At 41.5% G+C, this 22,692-nt stretch overlaps 1 protein-coding gene across 2 annotated transcripts in view; it reads left to right on the top strand.

Moving 5' to 3' along the window:
- Positions 1 to 7,970: 7,970 nt before the first annotated feature.
- The window catches only part of WARS2 (tryptophanyl tRNA synthetase 2, mitochondrial), a 45,477-nt gene continuing 30,755 nt past the window's right edge, over positions 7,971 to 22,692 (top strand). Inside the window, exons 1-2 of one of the 2 annotated variants that reach the window (XM_051608448.1) lie at positions 7,993 to 8,055; positions 22,618 to 22,651. Coding sequence is in view for 1 of the 2 variants with exons in the window: in XM_051608447.1 (XP_051464407.1) it covers positions 8,002 to 8,055 (54 nt within the window). In the remaining variant the exon portion in view is untranslated. Of the gene's footprint in view, positions 8,056 to 22,617; positions 22,652 to 22,692 lie in introns of both variants that reach the window. The other variant, XM_051608447.1, reaches the window with a different exon arrangement.

Raw genomic sequence — 22,692 nt, 5'->3', positions numbered from 1 at the left:
GACAGGCTGAGAGCAGTGGCAGGCCTCAGCTGGTGGCCACGTTGAGAAGACTTTTCTCCATTGTTCCCAACGGGGTCTGTGTTTTATGATGCCTCACAGTATAGGCAGCCACCATCTCCCCTGAGGCCAATGGCAGTTTCTGTTTCATGGAGAACAATGAATGGTGGTGGCCAGTCCAAAAGGGAACAATTCTGCATGAGGGGAAAAACAACAAAAGCAGCAAAACAACTTTTAGTTAAAAAAAAAAAAAAAAACAGCAAGTATGGCCATTCATATGAAGCATCTGGGAGGAACACACCTATTGTGCCAGATCCTCTTTACAGACAAGCTGGGAGAGAGGTGGGAGGCAACAAGCTCATTTCCTGTACTGAAGGCGAAGCCAGGAGCACCCTCCCTGGATGAGTGATGGAGAGGGAAATGGAAACATGCAGAGGGCTGGCTCCAGGCTTGTAGGCAATGCAGGCAAAATAACACTTGCCTGCCCAAAGGAGAAGGGACAGGGACACTTCTGCCACGAGAAGGAAGAAAGGCAAGGAGTTGAGGCAGAAGGCTCAGAGGAAAGCTGTGGAGAACTGATCAGCTGCTGCCGCCATCACCAAGGGGCCGGAAAAGCAGGAGAGACAGAGTGATGATGATTGTTGGTGCCACCCTCCTGTGCAGCCACAGCTGGTGCCCATGCAATCCCCTGGCTTCCTCAGCAGCAGTGGCTGGCCTGGCTCTCTGAGTCTGAGCATAAGAAAAGCGGGTGGCAGAGCAGGGAGGTTTTGCTGTCACTCCCAACCAACTTGATGCTCCAGGCAGCTGGTCACTCTGCCTGCATTAAGCACCAGCCTGGCACACAAGGGGAGTGGGATTGTGTGAGCCTGGGGAATTACACACATTCACAGGATAAAGCCATGCTAAGGGAATACAAACAAGGGGGTCATGTATGGGGAGCAACTAATGGTGGGAGGTGACAAATCAGCAGGAATTTGGAGCACAGAAAGCAAAGGGTTCTAGAGTCTATTTCAGCAGTTTTTCATTGCTCTCATGAAACAAAGCAGCTGCAAATCCAGTTAATGTATCCATAAACCATAGGTGTTCTGCATCCCCAGATGGGAACACAATAGTCAGAGCATAGCCATGAACGTACATATAAATGGTAAAATAAAAAAAGTTAACATTGAAAATCTTTATCTGGAAGTGTTATATAACATTAACACACAAGTGATTTCTCTAGGTATAATTATAACAACTCTGCATTTTATGTGCTTAAATCTTTCTGGCATAAGACTGGTGACAGTCTTAATTTTTTAATTAGCACAAAATAATCTCTGAAGCATGTATTGTTAAATCATAAGCAGTTCAACAGGTGTTAAGCCTCTGATCTTAGTTTAGCAATTAGTGTTTTTATAAACCACATGGCAGAAAATCCAAAAGAAGTGCTAATAAAGTTTGCAGATGATGCACAGCTTGGTGGAATGATAGACAGCACTGAGAAACAGCCAGTTATACACAGCTGGGTTGTTTGGTAGGAAGGGGAACTCGTTCAAGTAGTGTCTGAACACACATAAATGTAAGGTCACACACCTGGAAACAAAAAATACCTAAATCACTCACAAGCTGGGGGACTGTGGAAACCATTGACACTGAAAATGGTAGACAGAGATCACACAGAATGAATGTGAGCTCTCAGCACAATGCAGCAGCTAACACTATTCTCAGATATATAAATGATATTTATTATTCTATCAATCTGTGCATCATCTGCAAACTTTCTTAGCAACACTTCTATTTAGCAGATGGCTGGGTAGAACCAGACAAATTATATTAAGTATTGTAATAGTATCATGGCACATTTTGGTTCTTACCCTGAACAGAAGAGCTTGAAAAACTGAAAATTGTAATTTAAACCATGGAAAGCCTATTTTATTATGACACTCTGAAAAAAAAAATTAGACCATACCATTTCCTTGTAAAAAAACCCAACAAAACCCAAACACAACTCCATTCTTAAAAGGGGAGAAGATTTCCAAATGTAAAACATGTTTTAGCTTAAAAGGCGATGTTATACAATCTAAAATTAGAATGTGAAATTAGACCCATGTAGATTGGAAATATGGCATATTTTTTAGGAACTGGAACAATTTATAAGAATATATTATAGGTTTTACATCAATGACTTTTCAAAAGTGTCTGGTGTCTAATGACCCCTAAATGTGAATTAGGCAAGCAGGTCTCTCTATACTCTACCCTCACATCTTTCAGATCCTTACTCCTAGAAGCAGCTTGAGAGATTCACTTCATTATTCTTTGTAGTGTCTCTTCTGAGAACCTTGGTCAGACATTAAGTCCCAGGCAAATGTTCACACTACAATATAACCTCTAGAGAAAGCAAGAAATAGGTTAAGCTAATTGCCATTGCAAAAAAAAAAGGCAGTTGTGAGGTTCACTTACTAATCTCAACAACCAGAATTACAAACCAGGGGTTCCAGCTGTGTGAGCTCCTACCCATTTCTAAATTTTCTAAACCTGTTTGCTTATGATATTTTTCTTACTTAAGTTTGCCATGTTTGTTCAAAACTTTCACGTTTTCGTCATTTTCCCATTAATTTTAGTAATAATATTTGCAGCCTTAAGAGTCTTTAATATGTTCCAAGGTACGGAAATACAACCATCTATTTGGCATACCTGAAGGAGGTTTGGCAGATGAGGGAAATTATTAGGAGAGAGACAATCCTCACTAATAATGTTACCCAAAGCAAAACTCTAGCCTATGGGCTGTTACTTGAAGATGTGTTTCTACTTCAGAAAGGAAGAATCATTGTTGCGTAACAGCAAGAGAGGAAAAGCCTCCTCAGAACCTAAGACGATTATGAGTGAAGAACTAGTCCAGATTATTATTTTAGCAAACTGTTTCCTACATTTGTTACAATATTGCATACAGCTTAATAGACCTTTGAGTGCAATGGCCTGAGGGAGCATATGAAGCTACTGAAATTTATTTTGGGTGATACTTTCATTAATGCATATTGGTATATTGAAGTTTTTAAAAGAGGGGATTTTTATAGGAGATAGGAAGGTCTCAGGGCTGCCTCTAAACCAATACATTTCCTTCTTTCCAGGGCTAATTTTTTTTAAGAATACCAGAAAGCATGAGAAATGACTGTGTATCTGGCCCCCAGTGCTTCTCACAACATCATTTCTCCCCTTTCCAATCTCATGCTCTTTAAAAGCAAACAGATATGGATGATACGTCAGCACTAATTTTTTTCTTTGCGAAGTCCGCTGACATAGCAATTGTTTTCTGTCTGTGGATTTCATTTAACTTACAGAGGGTTAGTATGTCCATTCTCCATTTCTACTGCCAGTCCCTAAGAACACTTACCTAAACAGCAATACTTGCATATAAACCTGAATTTTAGATACAAAAGACAGGAATTATTAAAAGCATTGTTTATGTTACACCCGTAACATTGCTTATGTTACTTATGGTAAGCATTTTAGAGACAGAGAATCAGATAGCTCTCTGCTGGGAACGATGATCAAAGGTCTCTTCAGACACCCAGGCTGGATTAACCACCAGAAATAATAGCAGAATTGGGTTTTCTATTTACTGTAGTAAAGCAACCTTGTCTATAAACTCCTTATTGCTGCAATCCAAAGGTGTGTGTCTGGGGAGGGCAAGCTTTTCCCCTTGATGTTCCAGGACATGGAAATACAATCCTTTCTCAGACACAGATGTTTGCAATAGAAAACTTTCACTCCACTCTCTTCTGTTTTTAATCTGCTCATGACAGGAAACACAGATTCAAAATGAATGTAAAAAACACAGTCACCATAACTGATGATAATACAAAAGAACATGTAGGAAAGATTTCTTTTTCCCAACATATTATAGGGAGAAAAGGTTTACAGATTTCAGAGGATCCTAGGTGTTATTATTTCTCAGTGGCTACCAGTACAGTGTTTTTCCACGAACTCCACAGGATATAGATCTCTGCAATGCTATGATACTATCAACAGTTCTAGCATACAAAAGATAATACAACACTTCTTCGTGCTTTCTGGCAGATCTCCAGCACTTTCAAAATTACTACTCTGCCAAAGCTTCACTCAACAGACAGATGTATAAAAATGGTCAAAGATTCTTGCATAGCATGTGTAAAATGTAAAATGAAACAGGTAAGAGTAATTGATTCACCCTCTTCAGCCAGTCTCACTGCTAACCTCTAGGCTCTCAAAAATTTCAAAGATGTGCTTTTAAACCATGCCAACCTACACGTACTAAAGTAAAGTTCTTTATGTATGACAATATGTAGGGTTGACTGGATTCTTTCCTGTGTGTTTTTGGTTGCCTGTTCAAACTTCTCCTCTTACTCTGCATTCTCCAGTTCTCACCTTACCTGGTCTCCCTCCTCTGCCTTCTCTGTAGTTTGCCAAAATCTCCTTTCCCTGCTCTGTCATTCAGGAAGTATCTTGCTGATGACACCCCTCCCTTAAAAAACAATGGGAGTCACAATATTTACATGGCAATCTCTGCAAATTAATTTATCATGCCATGCTTCATACATCCTTTGGTCTATGTCCATTTTGTGTGTTTAGACAATGAGCTATTTGGATCAGGGGCTGTCATTTGGTGCATGCTTGAGCAATGCATGGCACAAAGGGATCCTATTTTAGGCAGTACCCAAGCAATACTGTAGCAAACAAACCAACCAAAGAAAAATGTAATTATAATTACTCCTCCCTGAAGCATGATACACACTCAGAAACAGAGGAATGACAGCATCAGCTCTGTGATGTAATTTTAATTCATTTCCCTCTCTTCTGTATAAATATTATCTTACTGTCTCTAGCTATATGATAGCATACTATTTTTCTGCCAGGGTCTTGCTTCATTGACTATAGCTCATTTTAAAAATATTTTTATTCAAAATGGTGCCCTAAACTTCCTTAACACAGGATTTTTCTGTCAAAAACCCTCAGCTGAAGAGAAAATTACTAATTTCCTTCTACATTATTCTTTGATACTTTCATCAGAGAATGCAAATTATCAAGAACATTAGTGAAATTATTTTGACAATGCTGACGTGAATACCTGTTATTCTTACTCTGTTTTAAAGATGGAAGCTAAAGCAGAAATAGATTAAGCATAAAACATAAATATTAAGTACTAAATTAACAGACATAGGTCCTAATACTTTAGGCTGTTTCATGTTTTTAGCATATAGTATATTAGAAGCACAGTAGGAAAAAAAAGAGCTTTTAGCTAGGAGTGTACAGAATTTCTGCAAATCTGCACTAAAATTTCAGGTTAGGAACACAAAATATTTTAACATATGTTTTTTCACACTAGCAAGGAATAAAGTCAGGTTTGCAAAATGTATTCAGCTTCTTTACCTTTACTTATTTCAATCTGTTGCCACAGCCACCAAACAACTTCTAATTTCTACATTAAATAAGACAAGGAAGCTGTGCATAAAATCTCCCAACCCTAATTAGCTCACAGGACCCCATTCACATTGTAGATTGACCAAGATTAGGTCCTGTGTAAGCCACTGCCTCTAAAAGGCTTCATGAATGAAAATACAAGTTCACAGGACAAGAGGCGTGAGCAGCGAATCTTTTCCTCCCCTAACTTGGCCGTTTCTCAAGATGGAGATTATCAAGCCAACCTCTCAATATTTCTGTCAAGGGCACATTTCAACATAAATTAGTTGGTATCTATTTCCAGATTACTAGCAGGGGTATTGAATGGGGCAAAGCTCAGGTCACCACACAACTCTACCAAAACGTCTCCCGATTCAAATTTCACAAGTCCTTTTGGAGAGCTGTCAGTTGATCAGCTGATAATCAATTATCATGTGCTTCTCTGTAATACCAACTCAAAGGTATTAGAAAAGTCTAAAAAGTATTACCTTTTAGTGTTCCATGTATTAACTCAAATTCTAATAACCTTGAAAAGTAACACCAATACTTTTAAGGTAGTATTAACTACACTTTCATTCTTCAGTCTTCTATTACTGAATCCCACATAGCTTTTTTCTTCATCATTCATATATAAAAATGTTAGACAAAGACTACCATTGCACATAGAAGTTTTCAGCTCAAATTATAAACAATATATATAGGGATGACACAAAGGACGAAAAAATTCCATGCAAAATTTCTGGGTTCAAGTTGAACTGTGCAAAGTAGATTTTTTACAATTTGCATTAAAGTCTGGAGAACTAAATGAAGTCTAGGCTCCAATATACTAAGCACTGTACACGCACAGTTTTAAAATTTAAAAACTGTTACTAAGTAATGCATCAAAGAAAAATAAAATAATGTAAACTTAGTGTTTTTAACTATAAAAATTACTTCACAGAATCAGAGTGGTTGGGGTTGGAAGGGACCTCTGGAGATCATTTAGTCCAACCCTCCTGCTAGAGCAGGGTCCCCTACAGCAGATTACACAGGAACACATCCAGGTGAGTTTTGAATGTTTCCAGGGATGGAAACTCGACAGCCTCCCTGGGCAGCCTATGCCAGTGCTCCCTTACCCTCAGAGCAAATAAGTATTTTCTTATATTTAGGTTAAACCTCCTGTTTACCAGTTTGTGACCATTGCCCCACGTTCTGTCACTGGACATCACTGAGAAGAGTCTGGCCCCATCCTCCTGACACACACCCTCCTGACACCCACCCTTTAGATACTTCACAGAATCACAGAATCACCAAGGCTGGAAAAGACCTTTAAGGTCATCAAGTCCAGCCTATGACCTAACACCACCACATCAGCTAGACCATGGCACTAAGTGCCACATGCAGCCTCTCCTTGAACACCTCCAGGGATGGTGCCTCCACCACTTCCCTGGGCAGTCTATTCCAATGTCTAACCCCCTCTGTGAAAAAGTGCTTCCTGATATCCAGCCTAAACCTCCCCTGGCGCAGCTTCAGGCCATGCCCTCTTGTCCTGTCACTAGTTTAATTCAGCAGCTGGCCCACATTCCTTTTGGACTTCCTTTTTCCTCCAGTGTACTTCAGGACTTTACAGTTAGGAACATTCTACAGTAATATCCTCAGTGATCAGGTTTGGGCTGATCTTGCTCAGTAGGGAGTTGGGAACTGGAAAGAATCACCAGCACATTGTGTAGTGCCGCTGGTACCGGACCTGCAACCGCACCTTCTCTTCTGATTGCTGGTTTGTTTCCCCAACACCCGCAGCAGCAGCAACCCACAGCCACCGCCTCAGATGTTTCCAGCCCTGCAGGTGAGATGCAGTTGCCATCACTTCAACATCGGTAACACGCGTTTTGTGGCTTCCCAGCCTGGGAATTAAGCTGGGTTGAAATTAACCGGGGAGAAACTAATTAACCGGCACTCTTCCCAAAGGTGCCAGGATGCAGGGTTGAGGTACAACGAACGTTCTTGAGGACCTTGTGCCTCATTCGTAACTTCAGCGTTAACTAATTTCCTTGGCTGGGTTACCTAGTGAACCGGGAGTGACGTGGGCACAGAGACTGGATTTGGAGATCAGCGTCAGGGGTACCCGAGGAGGAGAGCTGCTGCTCCAGCCTCGGCATGTGGGGCAAGCCAGGCAGAGAGGAGCTTTCAGGGCTGCTGGGGGGGGGCACGCTTTACAGGTAAAGAGAAGTTACTTGAAGCAGGAGCTCAGGCTGCGGATCTCTGAGGAGAAGCTGCCAGGGAGCACGACGAGGGGAAACCCCGGGGGCTCTGCAGGCGCGGGGGGGCTGGGGGGGACACACACAGCCGGGAAGGGCGGCATCCAGAGGGAAGCACCCGAGGCGCGGGAGGCAGGACCCGCCGAAGGACCGACGGGGCGCGGCCCGGACCTCGGCCCCGCAGCCCCGCCCCGCCCCGCCCCGCCCCCCGGGGGCACCGCCGGCCCCGCGCGCCGCCGCCGCCACCGCCCCCCGCCGCCACGTGACCGCGCCCCGCAAAGCCGCCGCGGCGGGGCCGCGCACGCGCGCCCGCCCCGCTCCCCTTCCTCCCCCGCCCCTTCCCGCCTTTGCCATGGCGACACCGAGCGGCCTGGTCCGGGCCCTGCACCGCGGGACCCTCGGCCAGGTAACCGGCCTGCGGTAACTCCCCCGCCTCCCGCCTCCCGCCCCCGCTCAGCGGGGGACGCGGGGTCCCCTCCCGCTCTCCCCGCCCGGGGCTGAGCCACGCGCCCCAGGCCCGGCCCCGCCAAGCCCGCACCTCTGCGCGTGCGCGGCGGGGGCGGGGCCGGGGGCTGCGGGCGGGCCGGGGCCCTGTCCCCGCCGTGGGGCGTGCGGGGGTCTGCGGCGGCTCGGGGGCGCGGGGGCGCGGCTCCGCGGGGCGCGGGCGGGTGCGGGGGCGCCGCGGGGGGAGCGCGGCGTGAGGCAGAAGGCGCGGGGCGGGGCGGTGCGGTGCGTGTCCTAGGAGCCGGCTGAAGCGCTGAGCTGCCGCGGGGTGCGCCTCAGGTGTTCCGCGTTAGGTCTCCCGAGGTCGAATCTGCCTGTAGGCTGGAAACTGCTGGTTTTCCCCAGCAGGAAGAAAACAAAACCCACATCAGCATCTGAATATTAGAGGGTTTATGTCCGTCCTCTGCCCTCGGTACTTGACGCAAGGTCGGGGCGGTGTAGTAGGTGTTTAATTTGCTTAACTCACCTGGGATTGTCACCGTAACCTTAAGGAACAGAAACTTGATTTTTAAAATTCTTCTTCCTCTCTTTCTACTGCAAAGTTGAAATAAAGGAGCAGTTGATTGCGTTGATCACGTTTAGGAAGATACCCTAAGCAATTAGCCAAGTCAGGTAGGAATATATTTAGCAAGCATGGATTTGTAGGCAACCACCTTCATAAAGTTCTCTTGTCTATAAATTATTTGCCCTACCAATCTTAAATATTTTGTGCAACTTGTAGTCTTGTAACAAGTGGAAGGCTTATTTATTAAAACAATCTAATCACAATAATTCGAACGCTGTGTAATTTCAGTGAATGTTTATTTCCCTTAACTGGACAGTTGGCTGTTTCATTAAAATCGTGCTCACATTCATACATCACCCAAATCCTGAACTGTGTGCTTCTATAATGGAATGCTTTATCCAGAATGGGTGTCAGGGTAGATGTGTCTCATCTTGTGAGGACAAAATAGGATAAGCAGATCAAGAGTGGCTTGCAGTTTGTTGGTGTTACTCGTGCTGTGGCCTTGCAGCCACTGAATGCTGTCCATTACTCTTAAACCACAGAACTGTTGTTCTGAAAATTTCAAGCTGAAACACACTAATAAATGAAAACTTGGCGTATTTAGTGGTGAGTCTGGGGGAAACTACAGGTTGCAGGAATGTTTGAGTTATTTCAGAGCTAGTATTTTTACAGTTAAACTTGAGAAATTAAGGCATGTTTCAGTTACTTATTGAGACAGCTAATAGCGTGCAAATGCCCTTGATTCTGCTCTGTCAATTTGAGGAGGTAGAGTGGGAGAGAAAGAGGAAGAACCTGTTATCCCCTTTCACAGACAGTATTTTACTTGTTAACTGTGTACTTCCCACTAGATATTACTATGAGGCAGATGTAAGGTTTCCGTGCTTATTTTTTTTTTTCAGAATTCATTTTTGTATAAGACTACTCTGAATTTTAACCATACAGAAGATCTAAAGAGTCTTGACATGGCATACTTAGAAAGGTTGTTGGGTGTTTTCATTCCTTTAGGTGCTTTGATTTCCTTTCACTTATGTGTGCCTAAATCTTCATAGTTTTTTAATACTTAAAATTTGAACAGTTACACTGTCCCTGTATTAGACTCGCCAAAGCAAACCACGTGCAGATCTAGCAAAGGTGCATTAAACCACTATTTTTAGAACAAGAACTGCAAAGGTCCCTTAAAAATACCAGAAGTGTTTATAAATGATTACCTTTTCAGCTAGTCATAGTTGCTCTTTGGGGTCCGTTCAGTATCCTAGTAGGTACCTTCCCATGCCTTCATTCTTCTAGCAAAGCATTCTGGTTTATACTGCATCACAGACAAATCTATTCCCAGCAGGCTTGTCTCTGCTAAATCTTAATATTCACTCTGACATGAACTTGTTTGCCAGCTCTGAGTTGCCAGAACAAGTTGTCAGAACAAGATTAGACATCAGGTTCTTTGTCACCTGGTTACTGTTACTGGTGTCCTTTAGATGTGATAGGTCCTAGAATGTACTTCCTTTTATTCTTTAAATGTTTTAATTTAAAAAACAAGGAGCCCAAAGTTAGTGTTGATTATGTAACTTCATACCACTTGCCCCCAAATAACAGTAGTAAGTTGTGTCTCCAATTTTAAAATTTGCAAGTCCAATAGGCTGCTGGCTTTTATCGCTTCCCTTTCTCACTTTAAATGCCCTCTTAGGTCCAACTGGAAAGAACTGGACTGGAATTGAAGTGATACTTCAGTGCTTTTTCAATGGAATTGAAGAAAAAACTGACTTTCTAATTTATGCTGTTTCTCTTGCCAGACTGGAGTTCAGTGTATTTCAACTATTGTGGCAGACAGCTTGGAATAGATCATGCATTCACTATGTGCTAGTAAGGAATATTCAAGTTTCAGGCTGGAAATGTGTTTGTCTTCAGCTTGTGCAGTATATATCTACTAGCACCTCTATAGTTTTGTTGTTTAAGCTTTTCATAATGCAGCCATGGGTATTAGAAAATGTAATTTCTGTGGTTTCAGTTTCGCTTCACTGTAGTGCACAGTTCACCATTATGCTGGGTTTATTATGCTGAGGAAAAGTTTCTCTATGCTTTTTGTTCTACATAAGTCTAGTGTGCAAATAGACTATGTAGGCATACTGTATGTGGTTAAGAAGAAAGAAACATCTAATTGGAGAGACTGATTATATTTTGGGTATCTTGACTTATTTTCAGATTCATTGATTTACTGTTCTTCAGTGGTCTTTCTAAGCTAGGTTATGGAAAGTGATTGCATCAAGTCTGTTTCTTTGATAAAATGCTCTTAAAAATGGCAACTAACAGGTTCTCCAGGGAATTTCTGATAAAATTCAGAGAAATTCAACTATGGCATAATCTGTCAGTAGTAAAAATTAATCTAAGGTGAGTCAGTCAGCTGTTGGAGTATGACCTGATAAAATATTAATTAGGTTTAGTCCTGTAAGCAGAGTTCTAGAAATTTTTGCAATCAATGTAAAACTGCTGCCCTAGACTTCCAAAGGGCAAACTTTACCTTGTTCAAGACCCTGATTGCCGGAATCCCTTGGGAATCTGTTCTGAAGGGTACAGGAGTCCAGGAAGACTGGATGCTCTTCAAGAAGGAAGTCTTGAGGGCACAGGAGCAGCCCATCCCCACAGGCTGTAAGGCGAGCCAGCAGCATTAAGACCAGCCTGGCTGAACGGTGAGCTTTGGCTGGTGTTCAGGGAGAAGAACAGAATCTATGGCCTTTGGAGGAAGGGGCAGGCCACTCACGAGGACTACAAAAATGCTGTGAGGCTATGCAGGGAGAGAATGAGAAGGTCCAAAGCCCAGCTAGAAATTAATCTGGCCGCCATGGTAAAGGATAACAAGAAAAGCTTCTATAAATATATTAAGAGCAAAATAAAGACCAGGGAGACCCTCCATCCCCTGTTAGATGCGGGAGGAAACATGGCAATGAATGATGAGGAAAAGACTGAGGTGCTAAATTACTTTTTTGCCTCAGTGTTTAGTAGCAGGACCAGTTATGTTGACGGAATCCAACTCCCTAAGCTCAGGGACAGGGACCAGGAACAGAACGATCTTTCCACAATCCAGCAGGAGTGACCTGCTACACCACATAGATGTGCACAAATCTAGAAGATTAGTTTCAGTCCCACAGTCCCAATGCTTCTTCTACCTCTTGGTAGGTACTGCACAGAAAAAATCTCTGGTAAACGTTTAGTCAGGACCATTGCAAGTATAAGATCTTTAAAGCCAAGGAATCTTAGCCAACATGTTGGTAATCTTAGCAGCTCATTTAGGCATGTTCCTGTTCCTTTACCTGAGATAATATCTGAACAAATGCCACAGGATTGATCCCTGTAGTTAGTTTCTCTAGCTTGCTTTACAGTTTTGCAACCAAAGGTGGTGCTAAAATCAAGATGCATTTTTGGGGGGAAATACAGACTAGTCTGGCATGCTTTGCTCTTAACAAATTCATGTTTGCTGTTGTTTTCCTCTAGTTATCTTCTAGACAATTGCAAAACATTTTTTTTGTTCAATGAGAATTTATGCTCACCAGACTGTCTTACAGGCTGCTCCTCTTTTCCTTTAATTTTAGAGACAGCAATGACAAGTGTCCTTTTTTGGCCTTCTGGTACTTTGCTAGGCCCCTGTGAACCTCAGCAATTTGGCCAGTGTTCTTGGTACTTTAAGAAGAGATCTTCAGACTGGTTGTCTCTGAGGAAACTTGATTCATTTTTTAATGATGTATTGTGCTTTCTGTATTCAGGCCACCTGATCACTCCATTGTTACTGTGCTAGTCATCTTAATTACTGGTCATGTTTCATGGGTTTTTTTATGAAGATGTCTCTGAAAAAGACAGATAAAAATTGAAGGGCTATTTTGGAGGGGACCATTCAAGTGCTTTTTCCCAGATTGAAAGTTTAATTTTGAAATTTCTTAGCTACAATTACCATATGGTTTCCAGAGAAAGGAACTAACTGAAATTACCAGTCCCTAATCCATAAGGATTTCAAAGATTGTATGTAAAACTATAGTGGCAGAGAGAGCTCAGTTTTTAGTATCTTTCAGATGTGGTATGAATGAAATGAAAACAATTTAAAAGCATCCATGTTCCCATCTTGAATTTGTTGCTCTGATGAAGGGGTCACTTTGTTAGACTATTAATGAAATGAGTCCCCAGATGCATGTAACAAGCTGAACACATACACAGGTTTCTGCAGCAGCTCAGCTTCACAACCGCTGTCTAGGTGATTGTGTGCTGAGATAAATGGATGAGCAGACAGCTTTTTACGTGCCTGCCTTGGATTTATGATTGTGACAGTCCCCAGTGTAGCATCTTTTTCTTCTAGAGAGTGTGAAGGTAGCGAAGTGCTTTTGACTAAGAAGAAATCTGGAGGGCAAGTACCTATTTGATAGCAAAGACCCGTTCTGTTTCCTGCTGTCAATATGAGGTGATTCAGTATTTTGTAATCTACGGGACCTTTAGGAAAGATATAAGTGAGTTGAGAAATGCCTTGCAAATATGAATAGCTCTGTGTGGATTCATGTGTTTAAATTTGTACTTTTTTTTAATTTTTATTTCCCATGTTCAGATTTTCCTGAATTTAGCCTTTTGACTGTTGTTGGGCACAAATACTCAAAGTTACTTAGTTTCCCAAATCCTCCTGAAATCAGCTGGATTTAGCAATATATTCCAGCCTTTGAATTAAACCTCTAGTATCTCCTATCCAGGTTAGAATGGATGTCTTTCTTAACCCATAATTTGTTTCTGTTTTAATCACTAAGCAATTTATGTGTAATCCTCTAGGAAAACTGGTTTATCTTTCAGATAAAGTGTTGGTGGTGTTCTCTATGCCAGAATGAAATCACTAGCTTGCATATGATTTTCAGAACTGAGGGGGAGTTAGTATGCAGTGAAAATATACATTTATTCCATGGGTTTTGAGAGAACTCAGATTTCCACACAGATTTATTAGATCTTCCAGTGGTAGAAAGACTTCTCCTGATCTGCCTTGCTTAATGCCTTGTCTCTAGTGGATTTTGGCCACTCTTGTAGCTGCACAGGAGAGAGCCCCATTGCAGACAGAAATTAAGGGTCTTTGAGGCGTGAATGGGTCCTATTCATTTCCATAATGGAGTTCTAACAATAAAAGTTTGGCAAATGTAGATTGTTTTAGCAGGAAACAGCCCTTTATTCTGGAGTCTTGGCAGGGCTTGGGCAGAGTCCCACCATTCTTTCCCCCTCTGGCCCTTGCTTTGAGTCTCTTGGCTGTGCCCATTTTTTCTCTTGAGGGACTTCTGTTTTTATTAACTTGTTTTCGTACAGTGAATTTAATGAAAGATGCTGCTCTGGCAGTCCTGGATATTGAAGTTTTGTGTAAATTTCTCTGGTGCATATGTTGGACAAATTTATTGTGGATTGTACAGTCTGTAGTGGATCACCTCAGTCTCTAGACCACAGACTGGGGGTCTTGTTTGAATGCTGTTTCATTGGCAGACAGAATTTCCATTTACTAATACGGCAAGTGCTGTTCTAGACATTCAACAATTACTTTTTCCATGACACAAGTTGTGGTTTATGCTGGGACTCTAGGGCGAGATGAACAAATATTTTGTGGAGTTAACTCAAATTACAGTAGGATCAGAAGTTGAAGTGAAGAAAAGTCCTAAACATTGCCTGTTGAGTCACCTTAGATCATGTATTTTTTGAGCTCTGCTGAGTTAGTAAATAGTGAATTGAAATTGTTTCATTTTGGTTATTTGAGCCCTTGACTGTAATACCATTCTTGGAGTCCCCAACTCAGACAAATCATGTAGCAGATTTTATAATTTTCTGTTGTATTAAGCTAATCTATGCATCCACTGCACAGAATTAAATAAATTTTTGCCCCCAGAGGTGTCCACCTTGAAAGTGCACTGAAGTTCACAATGCAGAGGAAAGGAGATAGATGTATATTTGTGTATATATATACCCACACAGAAATATACAATGAGGTATATATACTTTCATTTTAATTTCTATCCTTCTTGTGCTGAAACGTGATGATTGCTAGCAGAAAGGAAATGTCTGCTTTTACTTTTAACTGAGTTGGTTGAATTATACTAGGTCTTGCTTCCACTTCTTGGATCTGGCAGAAGTAATGGAGAGGTTAAGCTTACTCAGTTGTTGCAGTGATATCTGCACAATATCTGAATGAAGAGTAGTGTTGTGTGGAGGGAGCACTAATAGAGGGTTCCTCAGTTTTCGTGGTGTTGCATATAGGTGATGTTATGAACTAGATGTTACCTTCATAACCAAACACATAAAACCCTGCTGTGCTTTGTTCATATTTAGATGGCACTTTCATAACTGTGCAGACTTGGAACTTACCTTGTTCATAAATAAGGGGTTTGGAGCCTTACAGTACACATCAGAAGGTGAATTAAGTGCTTCTCATTGGTATTTCAAGATGGGGTAAGCTCACGTAGTTTGCCTGCTTAGGTGGGTGTCAATATTTCCATTCCTATGCAGAAAAATCACAAAGTTGGATAGTGCTAAGTTTCAATTTGTGAGCATCAGACCTCCTGCATAACTCTTCTAATTCCCAGAAATATGCAGAAGCTAAAGTGAGATGAAATTGTGTACATACTCCCACTCTGGCGGATGGAGAATATGTGGTTTTGAATCCTGTCAGTGGAGTCTCCTCACTGTAATTTCTGGTCACAAACACTCAGTGAGAAATATTTTATCTTGGTCCTCATAGTGTCTTCCTCACAAGCAGGATGCTGAACTGTTAATCCCATTTGGAAGGGTGGCCAGCTTTCACAAAACTTGAATTGCTAGCATTTTGACAGCTTCCTGGGCTCACCATAACCTTTTTTTATTTTGTTTTGTTTTATTTAGTTTTGCTTTTGCATAGTTCTGACTTTGAAATTTGCCTGTTAGTCATTCCTTGGAAAACAGGGTGACATTTCCACATTAATAAAAGACACCAGGAACTTGCCAAAGATCCACGTAGCAACTTATTTCTGTTGATTCCTTTCACACTTGTAGATAGTCTAATATCCCTGCCCTTTAGCAGTGGAGATTGATTGCCAAATGGCCTGTTTTGAACTTACCCAACTGCATGAACAGTTCTTTCCAGGGATTCTGCCTTAGTCCTAGAAAGTCTCATGGACATTCCCCTTTCTCTTTACCAGCATTGCTTTTTACATTAACAACAGCAAAGAAATGCAGGGAGGTACAAACTTTTGATGACAGAACCGTGATACACTATCCTTCCTAAATACAATCTTTTTATAGCTACATCAAAGTTTCTTTCAGAGGTGGTCTTTGACTTCTATTTGAATTGGGTTATACATTTGCAGATATTTTTCTTGAAATCACATACTTGCCAAGATGTGGAAAGACTTTACTTAACAGGCATCTGTAGGGTGCTTTCCGTTTGCATGGAAGAACAAAACAGTTTGAGACATTTCAAAGCCTCTTTGTTGCTTATGTAAAGGGAATGAAGGGTCCAGCCCTCTGAATTCCTGACCAAATCTCATTTTGCATCTCTGCTGGCAACAAATTAGCCCATGTAATTACTGGGACCAAGAATGAGTACACATTTTGCTCTTCATACGCTCTCTGTTTTGGTGTTTGTTTTTGTTGGGTTTTGTTGGGGTTTTTTTCTGAAGATATCTACATTTGACATCTTTGCAGAGTTAAAGCTATGTCAGCGCTTTGCATGTTTTGTCAAGCATTAAGCCAGGCCGGAACATCCAAAGGTGCTTTCACTCCCTTCAGAGGGACGTTTTTACAGTTGGCCATGCAACATTTGTTTTAAGTTTCTAGTAGAATACTTTCCAGTACTGAAAGAAGAATGGAGTATTACATATTCTGGAATACCTGCAGTACAAACAGTTGGCTTTGTTTGCACTGATGTACTCCAAAGGATACATACAAATTCAGAGTTGGTCATTTGCCTGGTTTCCTGTGGGCCAATTTGAATAATACAGGTAACTTAGCAAGGGAGAGCTCATCTTTAAAGTAGAGCGGTGAGTGTCACACACAGAGTAGGAACTTTTCTTTTGACATTTCTGGGTGTGTAATGAGCAGGACCATGACTACAGTTTGCTGGGACTTGGGTCGAGTGTGCTGTGACTGTTCTAGTCTCACACGTCATTTTTTATAAACTTCTGTGTGCTTTCAGTCTTAAACATTAAAACCCTTAGTTGTATTGCTTTTGTTTTCATGTTCCTTAGATGTTAGTGACCAAGGGGCAGGATTTTTTAAGCAGTGTTTTGTTGTACTAATGACTGAAGATGCTGGTGCATATTATGTATCAGTCCTACAAGTTCTCTCTCTCATGTAAACAAATAATTTGCTCTGTATACAGAAAATTTAATCAGTTGTATGCTTGTTTAATGGAAATACAGACACTACACTCATCCCTATCTTCAACTCAACCTTGGATTCAACTCCCTATCTTCATTTCAACCTTTGGAAGAAAATATAGCTTTTATTGGCCTTTTACTCTTTGGGGTCAGTGTATGTATCTAAACTGGGTCATCCTGAAGAGCTTCTGTGCTTCTGGACACAGGAACATGCCTTGGCTAAATCCTGTTAGAGGCCAAGACCTGAGCACAAATAAACCTCTCTGGTTTTGCCCCTATCATCCATTCCTTCTCTGCTGTTTGTCTTTTCTTTGGAAACAGAAAGGTCCTGACACACAGGACCAACCTGCATTGATAAAAACGATTTGAATATAGTCTGTTAGTATTGTCTGTCATACTTAAGAAAGTTTTTAAATGCTGTATAATTACTATGTCTAAACATTAAAATTGATAGAATTCTCTTCAGCATAGAAAAGGAGGACCAGCTGTTGCATTTTCTTTGTATATGCGTGTACTGTTAGGGAATTTACTGGGACTTACCAGACCTAAGCCTCTCAACAGCCATCAGGTGGTTTTAAAGCTTTCCTTCTCACCTGAAATGAATTGCAGGCAGTAACAAGGTGAAAGTTTTTGAACAGCCATGTTAATTTTGACCCCATGAGAAATGAAGCCAGCTTTTTCTTGTTACAGAAAATTGCCAAATAAAATAATAGAGAGGAAATGAACTTTGAGTTTCTAGGACAATATTCTGAAGAAACATAATAATTCCAAACAAAAAATATTTTTTAAAAACATTCCTCTAGATGTAAGTTGATAGTCTTTGTTTGTATCCTGAAGGGGAATCTTGGTAGCAGGCAGACTCCTCATTTGAACAAAATATATTGAAAATATAATAAACTCTCTTTCAGCTAGAGGTCAGAGAAGGAGCAAGAGTGATCAGATGTTTTTAAGATATTTGAGTACTACTGTGATCAAAACAATAAAATTTTTCTGATTTCTCTGGAAATATTTAGTTATGGGGGCATTCCTTAGCTTTTTGTTTTGTTCTGCTTCAAGATTGTGATATTTACGGTATTGAAAATTGTTTTGTCTATTAACTTAAAATCACATCCACATTTCATAGATCAAATCTATATTTATAATTTAGAAATACAATATACTTTTCTTTACATTTTGATAGTAACACCTGTATCTTGTAGCAAAATGAGTGCTAATTGTAGAATGCCAGCTTACAAGGGACCTCAAGGATCATCTGGTCTAGCATCTCTTCTGCTATAGAGTGATCTGACATCACTAGTTCTTGAGAAATACTGCTGTCTGCAGTTTTGTAGCTGTAATTTCTTCTAAGTGCTTTATTTGTTCCTGTATTTTTCCAAGACTTGAAGTTGAGCTAACTGATCCAGAGTGTCCAGGGAACTACAGGCCTGTCAGTCTGACCTTGGTGCTGGGGGAAAGTTATGAAGCAGATCACCTTGACTGCCATTATGCAGCATGTGCAAGACAGCCAGGTGATCAAGCCCAGTCAGCATGGGTTTATGAACGGTAGGTCCTGCTTGATAAACCTGATCTCCTGTGACAAGATGACTCACTTAGTGGATGTTGTTTACCTGGACGTTAGTAAAGCCTTTGACACTTTTCCTACAGCATTCTCATGAAGAAACTGGCTTTGTATGGCCTGGGCCTGTGTATTGTTCAGTGGCTAAAAAACTGGATGGCCTAGCCCAGAGGGTTGTGGTGAATGGAGTTAAATCCAACTGGTGGCTGGTACAAGTAATATGCCCCAGAGCTCAGTGTTGAGGCCAGTTCTGTTTAATATCTTTATCAATGGTCTGGATGAGGAGATAAAATGCACTCTCAGTAAGTTTGCAGATGACATTAAGTTGGGAGGGAGTTTTGATCTTCCTGGGGATAGGAACGTTCTTCAGGGGCACTTGGGCAGGCTGGATCCATGGGCCAAAGCCAGTTGTATGAGGTTCAACAAGGCCAAGCGTAGGGTCCTTGCACTTGGGTCACAACAGCCTCGTGCCACGCTTCAGGCGTGGGGAAGAGTGGCTGAAAGCTGCCCAGAGGAAAAGGACCTGAGTGTTGATGGAGAGCCAGCAGTGTGCCCAGGTGGCCAAGAAGGCCAACAGCATCCTGGCTTCTATCAGGAATAGTGTGACCAACAGGAGTAGGGAAGAGATTGTCCCCGTGTACTGAGCACTAGTGAGGGTGCACCTCAAGTACTATTGTTCAGTTTTGGGCCCCCCACTACTAGAAAGAATCAAGGTGCTGGAGCATGTCCAGAGAAGGGCAACAAAGCTGGTGAATGGTCTAGAGAACAAGTCTTGTGAGGAGTGGCTGAGGGAACTGGGGTTGTTTAGCCTGGAGAAAAGGAGGCTGAGGGGAGACCTTACCCCTCTCTACAACTACCTGAAAGGAGGTTGGAGTGAGGTGGGTGTTGGTCTTTTCTGCCAAGTTAACAAATGATAGGACAAGAGGTAATGGCCTCAAGTTGCACCCGGGGAGTTACAATTTGGATATTATAAGAAACTTCTTCACTGAAAGGGTTATCCAACACTGGAACAGGTTGCCCAGGCAGGAGGTTGAATCACCATCCCTAGAGGTGTTTAAAAGATGTGTAGGTGCTGTGCTTAAAGACATGGTTTAGCACTGGACTCAGTAGAGTTAGGTTTATGGTTGGACTTGATGATCTTAAAGGACTTTTCCAACCAGAATGATTCTGTGATTCTGTGAGGTTCTCTGCTCATTACTTGTCTGGCTGCTGCTGAGCCAATGTGCTTTCTGGCAGCCCACAGGGATGCTACTGGATCATGAGGAAGGAGACCCAATGCTTCAGAGAATTGTTTCCTAAAACGTTAATTGTTTTGTTGCTTCTGGCTCATTCACATAGTTCAATTAACAGTAAACTAGTTTTTCAATGGATTTGTATCTTAGGGTGTTCTCCACAGGCTAACAAGCCTGTGTCTCCACTCCCGCTCCTTTTCCCTCATGCTACCTTCTCTAAGCAATACCTACAGTACTGAAACTAAAAATGCAAATTCTCATTGCATTTGAGCATTGTGTGCATCATCTAATGGATCTGGAAGCAGCACATGCTGAACTGGCCTGACCTTCATGCCTTGCCCAGCTGGCCAGAATGTTCCTGCTGATGGTTCAGCACACTTGGCTCTTGCTGCAGCCTCCTGTCAGTGAGGGCACATACGGTTTATCTCTTAGTACATTACCTGTGTGGTAGTTGTAAGAAGATAACATTATTAAGCTTTTTACCCCTTCAGTGAATCTGGGTGAAATGGGCTGATAAGGCCCGCAATTAATGTTTGTGCGTAGGTAGTTTAATTGAAGAAGCTTTATTGCCTTAGCTTAAAAAAAGGGAAGTAAATTATTTGAGAATGGTTAATACAGGGTTAACACAGATAAGCTGCTACCTGTCTTGGACTATCTGAGACCATTAATTGTGTTCTGTTCATGTCTTTGAAAACCAGAAGGTGCAGGAGTAGTTAGTACCTGTGTCAGCATGCATTGGACTTGCTCTGTAATTTTGACTCTTTGGAGTATGCATCAGCTTTGAATAGGTACAGCATGTTGTCCCTCCAGTTGATGTGGAGAACTATTGGGAGCACAGCACAAAAAAAACAGGACTATGAGCTGTACCCCAGCTAAGGAAGACATTGCAGTGTAGAATAGGTTTGGTGACCACCACTGGCTGTGTGGAGACCCACTGCTTGGTTCCTTCACTGACTGCACTAACATTTTCTGTTCTGTCAGATGTTATCATGACTTCTTGTCTTAGGACCTCTGCAGAATACTTGAGCCAACTCTTCAGTTTTGTAGACTGCTGGCTGTTTAAATGTCCCTTAGCCAGAGTTTGTTTAACCTGTTTCACTCGGCATGGGAGGGAATAGTCTGTGGCTGCCTTGGGTCCAGAGGTACCTTCTGATGTGTGGTGGTGTGAACTGCAGTAACCTACTGTAGATAATCCTTGTGGCTGTCAGTACAGCTGTCATTAGCACATTGAGTGGCACGTGGAGCTCATAAAGGCAAATGAGAGAATATATTTGTGGGATGCAGTGTACCACATTAAAAGATCCATTTGCTTAGTCATCTTTAACAAGGCAGCATGAGAGGGCAGCCTAACCAAAATGCAGTTATACTGTATTCTTTTGCTAGCCCTAGAGGGCAGAGTTAAATTTATAGGGTGGGGTTAGTATGTGCTATAAACATTCCTCCTTTAAATGTGTTTCTCATTTTAAATATAAATATTAAAATCTTACTTAAGTTTAAATAGAAGTGCATTTGACACTCAGGAAAGGGGTACCAGGCAATGCTGTTTAAATCTTAATTTATTTTAGTTTCTGAGCAACAAGTTAATCCTTTCTCTAGAAGAAGCTATGTACCTCAAAACTTGCTCTAGTCTAAATATGATTCTTTCTAATTTAAAGTAAGCACTTTAATCCCTAATCTTAAGGATTAAGCATGATGAAATAGCATCTGTACCAGATAAATTTTTGTCAGGATAAACATGTTTTAAAAGTTTCTACAGCAAGTGTGCGCAGTAGTTGCTTAAAAAGAAATAAATTAAGCAGAGTCTGTAGTACGTACACTGCTGCTAAGTTTCCCCTCAATTCTTTTTTCTATGTCTAATAACATTAACACTTAGATTCTCCCAATTAGGCTTTAAAATTTATGCTTTAGCTAATAAAATCTGACACTTCTGGTTTTGCTTCATTTCGCTACTTGATAGCTATCTGAAGACAGGTTTTGCTAAGCCAACATTAACAGGTCAGCATATCATTTTAGCAAGAGTTTTGAAGTTGCAAAGTATTAAATAGGGAAATAAAATAAATCATAGACAGATGCAAAATATGCAGTAGTTGGGACCTTTTGTCAGCCAAAGAATTTATTTTGCCTATGAGGTTGAGACAAGTTTTTTGGTTTTGTATTTTTTCTTTCCTTTTTGGTGCCTGTTCAGACATCAGGATCTTCATGTTTGAAATTTCAGATTTTCCAATTTGTGTGTTTCACTCATGTCTATGTTTGCTTAATGCTGCCCTTTTTTTCCTTTAACTGTTACATTTTCTTTTCCTCTGGCAGATTTGAACTTGCTTCAGTTTGGGACAACTAGGGCTACATGAACCACCAGGGATAAAATTATAACAAGAAGAGCAAAGTCTGTGAATGATCCTTTGCTGTTTCCTGAGTCGTTCCAGTCTCATTAATCAGTGCTGGTGCTGTGGAGGCTGTGTGGTGTGTTATGTCGCCAGCACAGCAGCTTCTCCGTGCCTTTCCCCCACCCCCTGTGTGCCTACACAGTGGGGAAAACTAGAGAGGGAAGCCATCAATCATTCCTGTCATAGATGTCAGCAGTGATTCTCCTGTCGACTTCCTGCTCTCTCTGTTGTGCCCACCACCTGTGTTTAGAATTAGCTCTGATGCTGCAGATCTCACTTGGCTCTTCACCTGTTCTGCCCCAACTAAATAGCTTTTAAAGTAAAGCAGAGTGGTTAAATGCTATAGCATGTGAGTAGTAACCACCAGTGTGGGTTGCAGGGTGATTTCTATTGCAGCTGCTATTGTAATACTGTCATAATTTTCTGTAACTGTTTTTTTTTAGATCTGAAGTATTTTGCTTCTGTTTCAGCCCAAAGGTGAGCTTGTGAGCAAGTCTTTATTTACTGTAAATATCAAA

The sequence above is a fragment of the Apus apus genome, chromosome 1, assembly GCF_020740795.1.
Source record: "Apus apus isolate bApuApu2 chromosome 1, bApuApu2.pri.cur, whole genome shotgun sequence".
In the NCBI taxonomy this organism is placed as follows: domain Eukaryota; kingdom Metazoa; phylum Chordata; class Aves; order Apodiformes; family Apodidae; genus Apus; species Apus apus.
Note: the sequence above shows the minus strand (reverse complement) of the source record. Positions and strands in the feature narration are given on the sequence as shown.